Here is an 18,094-nt window from a genome sequence, read left to right on the forward strand (position 1 = left end):
GGTCTCCGAATTCTAAATTTACGCTCCAAACTGTATTCAAGACCTATCAGAACCAATTTAGTGCCTTTCTGTCAGTGTCTGTTAGTCATTCTGTCGTTCTTATCAGATTTTGATGAAATTTCATCTGGTATCCGATTCAGGCTTCCACTATGAATTCCTTCAATATTTTGAAGATGTGAGCCTTTCATATTTACCAAAACTTAAAAAATGATGATAGGTCTGACCTTCGATTAACAGCAGCGTCAATAGAAATTACTTGCTAATTATTATCGGAGTTAATTTCATTATTGATTTCGTTTCAGGTTTATTCCATAAAGCAATATTACAAAGTGGATCCACCTTGAATCCATGGGCCCTTGGACAAAAAGGAGTGGCAGCCATAACAAAGTATTTGGGTATCAAGGATACTGACGAAAAGCAGGTCTTGGAACAATTAATTAAAATATGCCCCAAAAAATTAGTTTCTGCTCAAATGAAGGTTCCCGAAGTAAGTCGATAAATATTTATTGTGGTATATCATATTATTATACAATTCGGTGCATTGAGAAAAAATTGGTAGATATAGAATCAAAGAAGTTTCTTCGAAAAAACATGAAGCACGTTATATTGTACACAATTTATGTCGCAAAGAGTAAATCCCAAACTGTATCCTTCTAAGTGGGATTGTAATTATCAAAAATTCTGAGAAGAGCTACTCAGCATTAAATTTCATTGTAGTGATTCTTTGCTATTCCGCATGATGTCGACGCATACTACGCAATACTCGGTAGATCGGCACCGCTTGAAATATAAAGTGTTGTGATAGCTTATTTCCAGTAGGTATACCCCAATTCTCTCATGATCTGTAGTATGGGGTTTACTCAAATTGTCAGAAAATCACGTGAGGTATTTGGACAAGTTTGTTTTATCGGAGTCCCGCAAGTCTTTGGAGCCTCACCTGTACAGCTCGATGATGATGCTTCATGTAATCGGTTGTCTGAGAAAAACATTATCTCTGTGACTACCGACAGTTAGCCACAGAGATTGAAGAATCTTTGATGAATTTATCGAAGAGGTACTTCTCATAATTATATGGAGCGCCTAACTTCTGTTAGCAGTTATGAAAGTCGACTCTGCACTACTGATGAGTAAATTTAGTCTTATTGAGAACAGGAAGTCTGCTGAAGCTTAGCCCCTGTAGTAAATATGGGTGCTACTCCACATATGTGGTTCGCGTTTGCATAGCACCCAATGAGAAGGAACCAACCCATACTTCCACATAATGAAACCAGCTGTTCCAATATTCTTGAAAGCATCGATATAGGTCGTAAGGAAGGTTGCATACGATTTAGTTCTCCAACAGTCCCATACCGTCTTGCGTCCTCTACTAAGGTCTCTCAAATAAAAATTGGTAAATAATAAAACCAGGACAGCCAGGTCACGTTGATATTCCTGGAATCATATAGCCAGGGATCTCTGCTGATATGGGAGTGTCATAATACCATAAAAATCTGGTTAAGTGACTCTATGTTGGGTATTTGGGGATTGTGGTTTTGAAGGAAATGAAAATGCCAATGAACTAGTGAAAAAAGCATAAAGGTAAACATCTGTTGGCCCTGAGCCTTTCTGTAGGTTAGGGAAAAACCAATAGAAGTGAGACAATAGAATAACCCTCTGGAGGAACACTCCTGATCTTGCTCAGGCAAAGAAATTTGTGATTCGTTCACAGCTCTCGAAGCTGCTAAGATCTGAGTTTCGGGTATTGATTGGGCAGCTGACAACACTGTCGATGCAAATATCTTTTGAATTTCATGAATAAGACAGCATATGATATTTTGCAGACTCTGTGGAATGGAGGTAGAAACAGCTGAATACATAGTGTGCCAATTTCCGGGGCAGTCAGTCCTGGATACTCGTGAAGTAATAGCCAAGGCTCCTAAGGATGGTGTCGGTTTCGTTAACATAATTTATGATCTACTTGGGTTTGCATGGATATGAAGGGTTGAGTACAAAATATCCATGTGGTCTCTTATCTCGGAAGGCTATCCGAGCCGAAACGACTCCAATTCAAATAATTATAAGCCTCAATCTTAATATATTTCACGATTTTGAATTTGTGTTCTTGGACAAGAGGAAGAGCCTATAGCCTCTCAAGAAGAAACTCTTCGCTTCGCCTCCGTTAATCTGGGGCATCTTAATCAGAGTTGAATATGTTTGCACCTTTGACAACTACACACGGAAAATATCGGTTGCCGCGATACAATACTGCAAGTTTATTTGCATGTCATATCAGCAGTCATAGGGCAAATAATTATCCTCAGTCAGTTGACTGTGGATCATACCAGCGGGTAAATAAATATTATGTTGAGTTCTGCCCTGATCATCCATCTACTGAGCCATACTCACCCTCTTTTCACAGCAACATTATTTTATGGGCGCTCCTTCATAGAGACCTCGACGTATATTTACCGTGAGCTCTCCAGTGGTCCCTTGGCTACATAAACTCCCACATTACGTCATGGTGTGAACCGTTGGCAAGGGAATGTCACTTCCACTTAGGAGGATGAAATTAAGACTTTATTATTTGACCTCAAGAGATTGAATATTTCATTATTTTGTATTTTATTCTTGCATTCTACAACAAAATATTCTCCTGATGAATGATGAATATAACCGAGATCGCAGTTAGTTTTCAATGGACTAGATTCCTCAATAATACTGTTTTTGGAAATAGGAGTCTAGTGTCCTTAGACATAAATGTATTGGCGATAGTCATGATTTTTTTTCTGGTTGAAATAAAAGATATTCCAAAAATATCGATCAAAAAATGAATATAATTTGGAACTTTAAATATGAAGCATTGTTATCCACCTGGCCAATATCTCGATTATATTGTAACTCAGGGCCAATTAATGATAGTCTCAGATGAAAGTTGAGAAACCCATATAAAATTACAATTAATGATCCTTCCTAGAATACGTTAATGTAATTTCAAATCGCTATTTACAACACTATCGTAATATACTGGGTGGCTAAGAGATTGACGATTGAGATGGGCTATTCGAATCACCACCATGTATGTTATCGATTTTTCACGGTTTTCGAGTTATGAATTTTGTATGAACTTTGAGAATTTTCGACTTGACCATCTTAAAAAAGATATAAAAAAAGTACAAGACTTTTCTGTGAAATGTTTTTTGTAACTCAATCTCCATGAACTCTACTTTCATACATTAGTTAACCAGCTTCGTAACTTCGATAAAAATTATGAAAATGTCGGTCTCAAGTGAAAAAGTTGTTCGAATTGGATTATGATCTAAATTTTTGAATCAAAATTAAAAATGTATAAAGGCTAATTTAATGTTTCTTAGTATGCTTAAAAACTGCGCTCAGCAGTCAGCTTTTAGAATCATTAATAAAAAATGGTACTCAACGGTCTACTTTTCTAGAATTAGCTTTCAAAGTCAGCGAGGTGGAAAAAACCGAAGAACTAGACATTTACTCAAAAATTATTTTGTTGCCATTTTAAGATTTTTTTGATCAAGTTATGATAGAAAATGCTGAAAATTAATAACAATTAGCTTCAGATGTTGGTCAAGAAAAGTTTTAGAAAAACTCGAAAACCGTGAAAAATCCCATAACATACATGGGGGTGATTCGAATAGCCCATGACACGAGGGAACTTTTTTTTTCTTCTTAACGTCAATCTCTTGGCCCCCTCCATAGTATATATATTGCTATAAATATGAATAAATTGATAATTGCTAATGATAAAATATTTCTTCTTCCAGCATTTTACACCAGTGAGGAGGGCATTTGCACCAGTCGTGGAGAAACCGTCGTCTGGGGCTTTCTTAACTGAAGAACCACTGAAAATATTGAAGGAAGGTAAATACAACAAGATACCGATCATAATGGGTTCCACTTCATGCGAGGGAATGTTATACGAATTGGCTAAGAAAACGAGAAATTTAAAAAGTGCCTTGAATTTCGAGAACGAAATACCATATGACTTGGATATACTCACAAAATCTGAGGAATCGACGAAAATTGCAGAGAAAATCAAAAATTTCTATAAACTAGATGAACTTTCTGCAGATGAAAAAACTCAAGCTACATATGCGGTAAGTGGTGCTTATATATTTTCAGTGACATTCGTTGAAATAAGCCTAATTATGTTATTGTCTAATTTTCCTTCATTCGTCTCATAAAAGAGAAGAACTGTAATAGTTACCTATCAATAATACAAGTGCAGAAGGCATGGATATTCTCCAAAAAGTTCAAAATTCGAAAACGAGCCACGAATTTGCGAATTTCAACAAACGAGTGTTAAAATGATCCGTTTGAACGAGTATTATACATTATTTTCTTCAATTCACTGAATTCGGAATATGGAATATTTCCATAAATATCGTTTAGTGATTTTCGCTCAATGCAAAAATGTTGGTTGGCAAAAATTTTCTGCATCGTATCGCATATTTGACAGATAATAGATAAATCCGTGACAGGAGAGTTCGGAGTACAAACATATAATAATGAATTTTAAAAGATAACAATGAGATCTGTGTGAAACTGAGATATTCCCGCATGATTTTTTTCTACAAGATTTGGCAAAACGAATGGATTTGCCACAAAATTAGAGAAATATTTTGCATCTCAGATGAAACTCATAATGGCACATGTCTGACAGTTTATTTATTCCCTCTTTTATTTAATTTCTTTTCCATTGCCTATTTCATTGTTTATTCTATTGCTTATTCAATTACTTATTCCATTGACATCAGAAATATTAATGTTTCAAAATTAACATGAAATGATTATTATTCAATTTCTTTCCAAAACGATAATTTCCTATAACATTCCAATGAATCTATACTTGATAAAGATTCTTCAATACAAATATTAATTTATTAAACTAAATAATTTCTTCACCTTTTTATACACCTATTTTTGATATGTACTTTTGTGTTGAAATAGATTTAATTCCAACAATGAAAAAAATATATCAAATATCAAATCAACCAAAATAAATGATAGAATTATCCAAAATTACGAGTTCGTGGAAACTTATACATAAATCAAATGAATAAATTAACATGAGAACTCATGTAGAGTTTCAAATTGTAAATTCGGTAGCTTTTGAACAAAATATCGAAATCCCGAAACTCACATCTGACCTTCAGTATTTTTTTTTTATTAATTAGATTTATTGGCTTCATTCTCAAATTTGTAGTGTGAAATAATTGTTAAGATCTTTGAGTAAATAACGTCATTCTACTTTTATCCAATCCAAGATGAATTTTCGCCAAATAGAATCCAAAAGGCTCGAACAAAATCTTTTGGTTGATATGATAATTTTGTCATTGCTGAAATAGCATTTGTGAAAAAAAAGTAAAATGATTCAATTTTTCAGCTGAAATCAGATCATCACTTCGTACATGGACTTCACAGAACTCTCACCCTACATTTGGAAACCAGTACGCAACCAATCTTCTACTATGTATTTTCTTTCGAAGGGGAGTTCAATTTCTTCAGAAAATTTGCCACATCCAAGGCACTGCCCATCTATTTCGTGTGCATCTATCTCCTAAACAACTTCGACAGGGAAGGAATAAGGAGCTTTCTAACCAAAATAGCCAATGGTATGGGTTACTCCAAACATCCAGGAGTCTGTCACGCCGATGATCTGGGCTACCTGTTCCGGACTTTCTTCACACCAAAATTCGTGGAAGGTAGCAAAGAAGTTGAAACAGTTAGACGTCTCGTAACGATGTGGACGAATTTCGCCAAATATGGTAACCCAACGCCTGAAGGAAACTCATTGAATATTACGTGGAATGCAGCTGAAAAGGGCAAACATGCCTATTTGGACATAGGAACTGAACTGCAGATGAAAAAGAACCCATTCGAAGAAAGAAATGCATTCTGGGACGAGATCTACAGGGAATGTGGGAAAAACTAGAGCAATAATTGGGTAGAGGCACAAATCATCCTTTTTTTTCAATCTTGCTACAATATATTTACAAGAACAATCTCACATGCACATGTATCAATTCCCTGGACTAGGGGTGATCAGCAAGAGTAGTTGCGTTTTGCAGTCTCGTGTTAAAGAACTTCAGACAAGTTAGTGAGACTTCAATACGTCATAAAATCGCAACAGATACATAATTTACAGAATAACAAGTGATACATCAAACTGTGGTAATAAAAACATGTAAGAAATTCAACGATATTTTGATCGATTTACAATATTACATTGTAAACTAAGAAATATTTGCATATCCTTCATTTGTTGAAATTTCAAAGATATGACAAATACAAATAATTTTTAATAAGAAAGTGAGGAACTTTTGATTGAACAACATCACAAGTTTTAGAAATGAAATATATGACTACACCTAATTACTTGTAGATTGATTGAGATTCCAAAATGTTTTCGAAATTTTTCCCTAAGGAAAAATGATGCAAGTTTGCCTTATTGACCATTCAAATTCTAATTATTTGTTCAGATATAACTCTGGAAGTATTATATAAATTATTATTTTTCATTAGTAGATACATATAACATGTCAGAGTCAAACGAGTGCCTATATACATACATAGAATGCGCTGGTTACATGATTACATTACAGATTGAAAGGTCTGGAGATGTAGTAGGATTCAGAACCTTCATTTATGTATTAAACAGACTGAAGAAATGGATTTGAAGTGTTTCAACAACTCCAATACTCAGCTTAAGCATCTATGGTAGAACAAAATGATCTAAGGAATCATCTAACGAATTTGTTTTTCTTAAATATATTCAACTTCATTTCATGCTATTGCAAATTCAGTGATATCATTCATCAGGTATTCCATTTTTCATAACATTATGAATTTTCATTATGAATGAGTGCCTGGACTTAATTTAATACAAATTTATATTGAAAAACTTTTGTAATTTAGAGATAAATATTTCATTAATATAAAAAATATCGCGTTGGTACATCACACATTTCGCAATTACTATTTTCATGAAACACAATTTTATACGAATTAGAAATTGAATTTTTTGTTGATACACTATTTTGTAAATAAAGAGTTGTCTGAGTTGTTTCCCATTTTACTCACTTCCCTGTATTACCTCAAAAATAAAAAAAAACAAAAAAAAATTCAAGAGACCATTTTTTCAGTGAAGCTCTGTTGATTTCAGAAATGAAACGATTCTCTTGAAAAAAAGACAGAGGTGTAGATTTTCAATAGGAAAAAGACCATTGCACCCCTATATATTTGCCACTGGATGATGTTGGCTGGAGACACTTACCTAAGTCGAAACATTACATTATCTAGACTTCAACACCTTACAATCAGAACAATACAATAAATGTTATAATACTAGAGACATAAGTAAAAAACTTATTTTTGAATTTCTAAATCGAAGCTAGTTAGGATATATGTTTATATAATTTTTTTTCATGAAAAGAGGTGTTCTATCCGACGATAAGTTATTGAACTTGTAGGAAATCCAACAATTCCCTCGAAAAGTTCGAAAGTTTAATTTCGAACGAAAATCCTATAAACGGGAGAATTGGGTGTAAAAACTAACGAATTATCAAAACCACACCCCTAAGGGATCTGTAGAATGGCCTTGCTAACGGTCGAATTGAAAACGGCCTGAATGCCCATTAAAATCGGCATCTCAGGGTCAATTGAGTTCAGTCCAGTCTCCGAGAATCTACAACATATGTGCTACACTTGCACCGAAATACCTCCGACAACGAAAAGAGTGAAGATTTCAACATCTTTCCCGAGACCGACGAAAAAGTACCTGCAACCGAGCCGCAACGACCCAAGTGACCAGCTACCTTTTAAAACGATAAGACAAAATTATCATCTTCTTCAAACATTCTCAGTGGGTTGAAATAAATTGAATAAGTGTTATCCCTTTCTTTTATTTCCCTTTTTTCTCCTTGGCCGTGAACTACTTGTTAGTCACAGTATAAAGACCACAAACCACAAAGTAAAATTTGGACCACGCTGTATTTTTATACTCGTGGACAAAAAAGATTCTACTGTCTGTCAAGTCAAAAGAACCGACGTACCGGTCTATCTTCATTCCTCCATAAATAGGTAATAGCTTCTGAAACTTTGAAGAATAATATGTATATATAAATTTCAAGTTTCCTAAAATACTTTTGAAAAAAAAATGGAGGGGACGTTCTCTCTATCTTTGCAGTTTTTCTTGGATTGTCTGGTGGTTGTATGACAATTGCTCCTTGTACAGTTGTAAAGGTGTTGATTTGTCTGCTACGCACAGTATTTTGTAGACCACTGACGTGCCTGATTTGTCTTTGAAGTATGGTCGAAGGATGATGCTTGTGTGATTTTGTCATCAAGGTTCTCATTTTGCGTTGCAGGTTTTCTATATCTGATTTACTCCATACAACTATACCGAAAGAGTATGTTTGAATTGAATATGCGTATGTATTGATAGCTCTCGTTCTGTTCTTTCTGTTGAGGTTTGTTTTTAAGATTTTGTTGATTCTCCTAATGAAGTCTCCCTCTATTTTTTGATGGTTTATTCGTCGGTTTTGATTCATTCTTAGGTATTTTATTTCTACTGTCTATTGGAGAGAGTAATCGGTTCATATTGAATTTTTCCTCGCACTGTACAACACATGTCCAGTCCGAATTCCATCCCCACGTCTCTCGAAAAATTTTCTTCTAGTTTGACCATAATTTGCAAGTGGTTTTTGTTGCCTGTTATAAGTTTAAGGTCATCTATGTATAGCAAATGATTTAGTGCAATAGTATTACTATTTTCTTTGAAATTGAAACCTTTCTCAGTAGCATTCATTTGTTAAGAAAGGAGATTCAATGAATCTCCCTGGAAAATTCCCCTTTTAATTGGAATATGTTTAGTATTTATGTTCGCCGTAGAAAGTTCGATATTCGTTCTCCAGTTGCACATTGCATAATTCAAAAAGTTTATTGTAATTGGATCGATCTTGTATATTTCCAAAATTTTTGTCAGCCAGACAGCCAAGCCACCCTTGTGGAATAGAGTCGAATAAGGCCTTCTTATAGTCGAAATACGCCATAAAAAGATTTTTGTGTTGTTTGAAGGCTTGATTGCATATGATGTAATCTATTAACAGCAGTTCCTTCGATCCTAGTGCATTCCTGGAATATGCTTTCTGTTGTGCTGTCATTATATTATTTGTCTCGCAATGTTTGTAGAAACGAGATGCTAAACATGATGTGATGCTTTTATATATTGTTGGTAGGCATGTAATTGGTCCGATTTGGTTCGACTTAATTTTGAAGGTTTTCCCAATTTCCGATTTATTATATTACTCCCTCCTCCGAAAAAGTTTTGGTATTGGTTGCCATAACTTTTCCCCTATTGAATAGTCCATAGTCCATCATATTCTTCAATTATATCATGCCTTACCTTACCTTTGAATATTTCTGATTGATACAGATCTATGAGAAATAGTATGAATGAGTATGGTGGTATGTTCCCTTATTCACTACAAAACAATTGAATAAATTCTGCGACCAAAATCTAAACTAGATCAAGTAAATGGGTATTAATGAAACGATTTCCGATTTATTATAAAAGTAAACTTCACAGCAAGAGAAAGACAAAAAAAACCCAAAGACTTGAATGTCAGAAATCATTACACACATATACCAAATCCATTTACCGAATAAAGTCTTACAAATTCTTGAAGACGTTAACAGAAGAAGCACTAACTTGACTACGAAGGCAGACGGTTCCAGGAGTCGAACAATCTTTTATATATGTAACTTGTAGCAATGGCCCATCAAATTGTATTATTATACCTATCAAGTGCCTATAGAGCTCTGTAAGCCACAGTCAGGTCTCCCCTCTGGCGTCGTTCTTTAAAATGAACTTTTATCGAATTATCGTATAATTGCAGAGACGTGAATACGTTCCTGCAAGGACTACGAATTTTATTTTGAATTCTTGGTCGTTTCACATATTTTTTGCGAGATCTCCAATAGTTAGTTATATCCATGGTCTTGATAAAATTTATTATTGATATAATCGAAAACAACTGAAACTGACACCATGCATTATTCTAAACATATGATTGTATCGTAATCTTTCGAAAAATTACTGTCACCTCCTATCAGAATTCCACTCTAACTCCTCACAATCTGATGCGAGTAATAACATAAATAATGATCATAATATTTCAATTGAGATATAACTGACGCAATGAGACCTTCAATAACGTTACACTCTAGTCTAGTCGCCTGCTAGAGGCGGATTGAAGATTATTTGTGAACAAACCACCATATAAGCATCAAGCGACATGAGCTGTCCACAAGTGGAAGTCGAAGAAGGGATCTTAGAGGGTTATGTTTGTGAAAATGGGGTTGAAACTGGAAAAAGCTTTTTCAGTTTTCAAGGGATTCCGTATGCTAAACCACCTTTAGGAGATCTGCGTTTCAAGGTAAGCATAATTAATCTAGTTCAGGGTATGTTGATTAGATGGAATCAATAGCTTTTCAAATATAAGAATACTTTCTAAGGAAGAATATATTTTAATGAAAATTCATTGTCATATCAATTTTTGTGGTGAATAAAATGGTAATCTGATCTTTATTGTTTTGAGTATATTGATTAAATTGATTCGACTTTATTTTAACATTCATTCGTTTCAAAAATCTATCAAAATATGACGAAAAATAATTTGATATCTTTGTGGATATGAATCCCCAATATTTGTAATGATGTAGCAATATGTTCGGTGAACGTCACAATCTTTGTCGAAATGTTCTCAAACGATAAGGTTCGAATCACTGATGAGTAATTCGTCCTCAAATTCAATTCTATCCGTCCATAAACAGGATAACTCTTGAAAGAAAAAAAATTGATACTATTGTAAGCTGGTCACTGAATTTTGTGGCTTATCCTTCAAGCAAAATTCAAATGTGACCCATCAATATGATAGTATTTTTTACGGGCTATCCAAATATGTTATCGAAAAAACTATAGTACCTGGGCTTGGAAAGTAATTGACGAAAAACCGAAACTTTTTACATACGGTGTGTTTTTAGTTTATAAAATTGCAAACCTATATAATAAAAAATATTATTTTTTTAATATTACGCTGTTTAATACTAGGTTTTACATAATATTTATATAATAGAAGTAAATACCGGATACTTGATAAAATTTATAGGTGTCATGTAAACCAGCAATTGACACATTCATTACTGGTCAAAATAAAACGTTGTTCAACTTTGAAAACTCTTTGTGCATGAATTGAGTATTATATAAGGGCATATGAACACCAATATAAGACAAGTCAATTTCTCTAAAGTATATTATAACAATAGCTATTCCGGTCAATTGAATAATCTGAATATGTGTATTAGAGGAGTCACTAAATTGAGATAATGACGGCAAATGACTAATGTTTCAACAGTTAGAATGATCTTTAAATTATATTTGGCTGTAGGTATCATTGAAAATTTGATCGGTAGAATTGCAAAGAGAAATAAGTTTCATGAAACATATCCTATCCTTATTCTGCAAAATTGTGTATTCTGGAAAATGTTCAGTTAGTGATATTTTCGAACTCTTTTCCATATACACTGTACAGTGCAAGAGTTGAGGATTGGTATCTGCAAACTTGGGATTTTACCATTGATTGTAGTATAAGTGTATACATTCATACTTTTACAATTGTACATACCTCATTTCACTTCATCGGTGTTCTTTTACAATTTTTTCATAAACCTCAATGAAACTTTATTATTGAAAATGTAGAAACAAAATGTTAATACCACATTCCTCCAGTACCTATATACATACATAAATACATAAATGAATAGACCTATGTAATATTTTTACTCACATTTTTTGAATAAAGTCTATATATTTTTCTTGTTATTTTTTCTAATATTCTCTTTTTCACATCGAATGAAGAAATTAATTTTTCGAACCTATGTTTTCAGTGTAGCTTTTGTAAGTATAAATTGTATAAATTGAATGTATTCAGTACCCAATAGTATCGAATACTTAGAAGTATCCTATTTGCACATATCCACAATGGATAACCGTTAAGAGGGGTTTATACCACGTGACTTTCTCGTGACCTGCCGAAGTTTAACTAGTCCTCTCTCCTCAGCGTTTTTGATATTGCACCACTTTTCAGGGTGAGTGAAGCAAGTTGAAACATTCCCCTTATTTACCGTTCTTTTCTACTACATGAAATAATTCAAAATACGTTCACGGATACTTATCCGTAAACAGAATTAATTCCTAGATCATCTACAATTTGTAAAATTAGTTATTATTCAAATCAACAAAATTATAGGACTTCTTGATGACTGACGAAAAGTTAGCGCTTGTCAGTAACAATGATTATTCAGATGAAATAATATTATACATTTAAAGTTGATGAGTGTCCATGCTTGTCTGTTACTCTTAATAGCAGCTCTTATCAGTTTTAATTTTTTCTTGACATTTTACTTCCAGCATATACTAAAAGTATAGAGGAGATGTAATATTAATAACAATCATTTTTCAAGGCACCACAACCTGCAGAATCATGGACGGGCGTGAAAGAAGTGAAGGAAGACGGATCACCTTGTTATGCAAAGAACATGATGACGGATGATACAAGTGGCTCAGAGGACTGTTTATATTTGAACATTTACACACCTAAGGTATAAGAATCAGAAGTTCTCGTCTTCGTTGTTCCTGAAACAAAACACTAAACAAAATATTCCGAGACCTCAATACGAGTATCCTGTAAATTTATTATACTGGATATTTTTCATTTTCTAGGTGGTCAAAATTTTACATTAATCACTAGAATTTCCAGATGACAGGAACATTTGAAGATAGTTTTGGAACCCGCATTATCGAATGGATATTTCACAATTATTTCTGACCTATTCATTTCTGTTTTCAACAGTAGGCTTATACGTTTGACACATTTCTATGAACTCAGTGATTTCTATTCTTATTAGTGTAATTTTCTATGTGATCCTCAAGTTCCTTTATGATATTTAATTTTTTTTTTATTTTAAGATGAACGTAATATCATTCACTACCTTGATAGGTATACATAAAAATGAGTTGAAGAGCCGGCAGCAGACTCCATGGGCGTCGCCAAGGGGGGCAGGGGAGTGCCACAGCATCCCCTCCCTCTAGAGACTAGATTCTTTTTTCAAAACCTTTAAAAAAATTTAATAGGAAATAGAAAATAATGCACCTCATATTTAGAAAGTACCGATTTTGCACTAAGTTTCATTTGGGAATTATGATTATACAGATTGATGTTTGAGAAATCTTTTACTCATTCGGAAATTTTGAAACCAGATGTTTCTCTTGCTTCGGAACTTTTTGCGAGTTGCATAATTGCATATTTTTTATGACCGAGCAATCACAGCATCCATCTGAACTTCGTCGGCTTCAGGGGAAGTATTTTTCTACCATCTTATTTTATTAGTGATAGGTAGTAATAAAATTCGAGCTATCGATAAGTTGATATCCAAAATGAAATCATTGGTATTAGTAATATAGTAATATAATTAGTGTGGCGAAGTCCTGAAATGGCATATATTATTATGGATAAAGTGAAAGAGGCAATAGTATATAGCATATTAGCAGATGAAACGGCAGACATTTCAGGAATAGAACAATTATCTACTGAAAAACGATATTTTGATGCAAAGTGTTACTGAGTACAAGAACTTTTCCGAAACGAACAAAAGTTTTCATAGGATCAAAATTCACCATGTTGATGCAGAAAGAGAAACTGAAGAAATGTTATTGTACGTCGGCTAATAATAACTCTTTTTTTGGCTAATAATAACTTTTATCTACTCATATTGAATTATATTTTCCTTATTCAACTGCGTTTGAGCAATTAATAGTATCTATTAACAAGCAGCGTGAGTTATAATAACTCACTGCTATAACTCACTATAATAAATCGGAAAAGATGGTTCTGTGCTTCTATACTTCTGTGCTTTTATTCGGTTGACCGAAAAGGAACATTCCATTATTGTTTTTGGGGGGAGGAAGGTCACATTGATAATTTTGACGTTTATAGGTAACTTTTGGAATTTGCCAATTAAGTTCATTCTCTGTTCTTGTATTTTAGTATTCATTGTTATCGTCGTAGATAAAGTATAGTATTCAACTTGCGGTAATGGTCATAACCCACTTGATGAATTACAGCACTCGCCTGCGGCTCGTGCTGCAAATTCATCTGCGTGAGTTATGACCTACATTACCGCTCGTTGAATAATATACTATTAACTGTTCTGACTTATACAAAACTGTTTTACTTAGAATAACAAATTTTACTGTCCCTATGGAAACTTTAATATAACATATTTAAATGATTGAAAAGCCAACTAACTATTGAACTATATAAAACTGTAACATTCTCCCTCCCAAAAATAAATGAAACAACTTCATTGAATATCTAGGGGACATAATTTAACAGCTGGTCTTCGGTATGTTCCCAGTGTGGTTTTGACGTCGGCGCTTTTGACTTGTCCATCCTTTCCAACAAAAACAGCTTCGATCACCCCTTTCATCCAGCAGTTCCTGGGCAAGTCACCATCGATTATCATTACTACGTCTCCTACGGCTAAATTTTTCGTCTTCTTGTGCCATTTCGTCCTTCTTGTGAGAGTTGGAAGATATTCCCTGATCCAACGTTTCCAGAAACAGTCTGAAAAATATTGGGATATCTTCCACTGCTTTCTCGTAACTAGATCTCTTTCCGACAAGAGGCAAGGAAGTGGAGAAGCACTTGAAGTCCCTATAAGAAAATGGTTCGGCTTCTACATCTGCGGCATCTATCGGAATGTGGACTAAGGGTCTACTATTTACTATATTTTCAGCTTCGATGAGAAGGGTGGACAAAACTTCTTCTTTTGGCGATCTGTCTTTGAGAGTGACTGATAGGGCCGTTTTTACGGATCTCACCATCCTCTCCCAGCAACCTCCCTTGTGTGGTGTAAGCGGTGGTATCCTTACCCACTCGATTCCCCTAGTGGTCATTACGGCTAAAATCTGATTTTCGTTCATTTCCTGCAACGCCTTCTTCATTTCTCTCTTCAGATTCGTACCATAATCAGCAAATATTTTCTTAGGACAACCTCTTCGTCCAATCATTCTTCTGATGGCCATAATGGTGGAGTCGGTAGTTAGAGAATTTGCAATCTCCAAGTGGATGGCTCGAATACTCATACAGGTAAATAAAACCCCGTAACGTTTTTCGTGTCGACAGCCAATGGTGACATTCATTGGACCAAAGTAGTCCATACCTGTAAAAGTAAAAGGTCCTACAAAGGCACTTACCCTCCATTTTGGGAGTGGAGACATTTCTGGGACTATGGGTTCCGCTCTGAAATTCCTGCACCTATAGCAAGAGTTCCATGCACTTCTGACAGCAGCTCGAGCTTGTAAAATCCAAAACTTCTGTCGTAACTCATTCAAAACCAACTCTTGTCCCTGATGACTGGCTCTTTTATGATAATGAAGGATCAAAAGACGTGTAAAATAATGCTTTCTATCAAGAATGATTGGAAATTTTGTTTCATAACAGATATCTTCTGATTCTCCTATTCTTCCGTTTATCCTTACAATTCCTTCACTATCCAACATGGGCGATAATTTATAAAGTCTACTAGTTTTATCGTCAGGCTTCTTATTCTTCAAACTTCGAATTTCTTCCTTTACAAGTTTAAACCATAATTTTTCAGCTTTGTCTACTTCATCTGGTAATAACTCAGAGAACGATTTTATTGTACCTCTGAAAACTTGAATCCCTCTCAACAACCAGGCAGTTGACCTTTTGAGTCGAACATAAGATGAAAACCTTTCAATTTTCGGAATAGACTCAATTGAATTGTCTCCTTCCGTTGTCAGAGTAACGTATTCTTTTTTCATTTCCCTGAAAAATTCTTCCATTTCTTCATTTTCTCTTTTGTCTATCTCTATTTCGTTTTCTCTGAACCACGTGTCTTCATCGCATCTAAGAAAGGATGGACCAATGTTCCACCTACTTAATTCCGACCATTCACAATTTATATTATCCCTAGTTCCTTCATCTGCTACATTCTCCTTTGTTGAAATCCAATTCCATTCATTCTCTTCAGATATATCCCATATTTCATTAACTCTATGACTCACAAATGGCTTAAGTTTGTGAGGGTCTGATTTCAACCAACTGATTACTGTCCGGGAATCCGTCCAAAAATACTGACGACTTATAGGAATACTGCGTTTTTCTCTTATTGTTCTAGCCAAACGAGCTTCCAGTACTGCTGCTTGAAGTTCTAATCTAGAGATAGATAAGGTTTTCAGAGGACTTACTCTTGATTTTGCCATAACGATATTGGAATAAATTTTTTGATATGATAAAATTCGAAAATACGAAACTGCGGCGTAGGCTTTCGAACTGGAATCACAAAACGTATGCAATTGTATTTTACATTCCGTATTATCATCCAAATAGCATCTAGGAATTTTCACACTTTCAATTTTTTTAAATCTTTCAACCATTTGAGCCATTTTTCATTTCCGAATGTTTTAATTTGTCGTCCCATCCAGAACCCATTTTCGAAATTTCTTGTAACAAAATTTTTGTTTTGACAGTGAAGTGACATAGAAACCCAAGAGGGTGAAAAACTGACTTTACAATTTTCAACATTTTTCTTTTGGTAGTTGTTGCTTTCTTTCTGTAACAAGAAATAATGAAAGATGCCAAAACTAACGCTGAAAAGCTCGGATTAGAAAAAGAATTAGAGGCACTGCCCCGTACTGTCGAAAGACAAATTAACAGGAGCGACCAACCGACCACTAGTCCAGCTGAGTACTGGAGAAGGTCTTTAAAGATTCCTTGCTTGGATTCCATAATTACCTCTCTAGAGAAAAGATTGCCTGAAGAAAACACGCCAGCGTATGCATTAAGCAGACTACACCCTGCTCAAATGCAAGACAATTCACTCCAAAGTTTCACCAATGCTTGTCACAGTTTTTCCAAGTTTTATAATTTAAACATCAAAAATGAACTCCAAAAGACTTTGGATATTTTGATCGCTCTACTTGCACTGTGGAGCATTCACATTCAGCACCCTGTAAAAATTAAGGCTTGACAAAGGAGTTCGATGGTTGAGAGTGGACTTAAAGGTTTGGCGATGATGAGCATTCATCGTAAAGCACTTAGTGAATACTACACAACAGGGAAGTTGAAGAATTTTCAAAAAATCCGAGAAGATTGGGTTTAGGTTAGGTAATAGTTTCATGATTTCATATATTCAAAATTTGAGTTTCATTAAATTATCAGCTTATAAAACGTGACATCAAGACAGAGAGAGATGAAATTTTTTTTTGTTTGGCCCCTCCTTGCCCAACGGCTAGCGACGCCCTTGGCAGACTGCAACAAATATAAAGAAAATTAATAGTATTCAAAATTTTGAAATCTGGAAATCTTTATCTTACAGAATAAATGATTCATCATATATCAATCTATCAAAAAACTACTACTGCATGAGAATTGTTCAATTCAATATCGTTTTTTCATGACAGCTGCCAACAAAACAAGGAGAAACATTAAGTTATGATCTGAAACCTGTAATGTTATTCATTCATGGAGGCGCTTTCACCTGTGGTTCCAACAGTAAAAACTTCTATGGTCCTGATTACCTTATTCGTGAAGATGTTGTTATTATTTCGATTAACTACAGAATAGGATTTCTAGGTAAAGGGATCACAATTATTTATGCTTATTATCAGGACTCATTTTCACGATGAATGTACTATCACGATAGTACTATCGTGCGATACCTGCGCCCCCCTGATTCTGCCCCTGACCAAACCAACAGATTTAAACCCCCGTCAAGCTAGCAGAACCACTCTCGAATTTTTGATCAATTTTCAGACCATAATTCTACGCTTGTTTAATGCCAATTTATTACCCTATTGAAAAATTTTTTGCTCCCAAAGTGTCGAAGAAATCATGTGTTAGCTTACCGTTAAACTAGCGAACCACCGAGGAGAGAAATGCGATATCGTTTTCACATTTTTTGACCCCTATTCAAGGCTAAAAGAGGCACAAAAATTCTC

General features: G+C 34.5%; 1 protein-coding gene across 1 annotated transcript in view; it reads left to right on the forward strand.

Moving 5' to 3' along the window:
• Positions 1-18,094, forward strand: part of LOC123684629 — a 90,764-nt gene that overhangs the window by 64,962 nt on the left and 7,708 nt on the right. Inside the window, exons 6-11 of the mRNA XM_045623991.1 lie at positions 303-487; positions 3,771-4,103; positions 5,393-5,933; positions 10,294-10,445; positions 12,532-12,669; positions 17,558-17,729. Of these exons, the coding sequence (XP_045479947.1) occupies positions 303-487; positions 3,771-4,103; positions 5,393-5,933; positions 10,294-10,445; positions 12,532-12,669; positions 17,558-17,729 (1,521 nt within the window). The remainder of the gene's footprint in view (positions 1-302; positions 488-3,770; positions 4,104-5,392; positions 5,934-10,293; positions 10,446-12,531; positions 12,670-17,557; positions 17,730-18,094) is intronic.

The sequence above is a fragment of the Harmonia axyridis genome, chromosome 1 (assembly GCF_914767665.1).
Source record: "Harmonia axyridis chromosome 1, icHarAxyr1.1, whole genome shotgun sequence".
Taxonomy (NCBI): domain Eukaryota; kingdom Metazoa; phylum Arthropoda; class Insecta; order Coleoptera; family Coccinellidae; genus Harmonia; species Harmonia axyridis.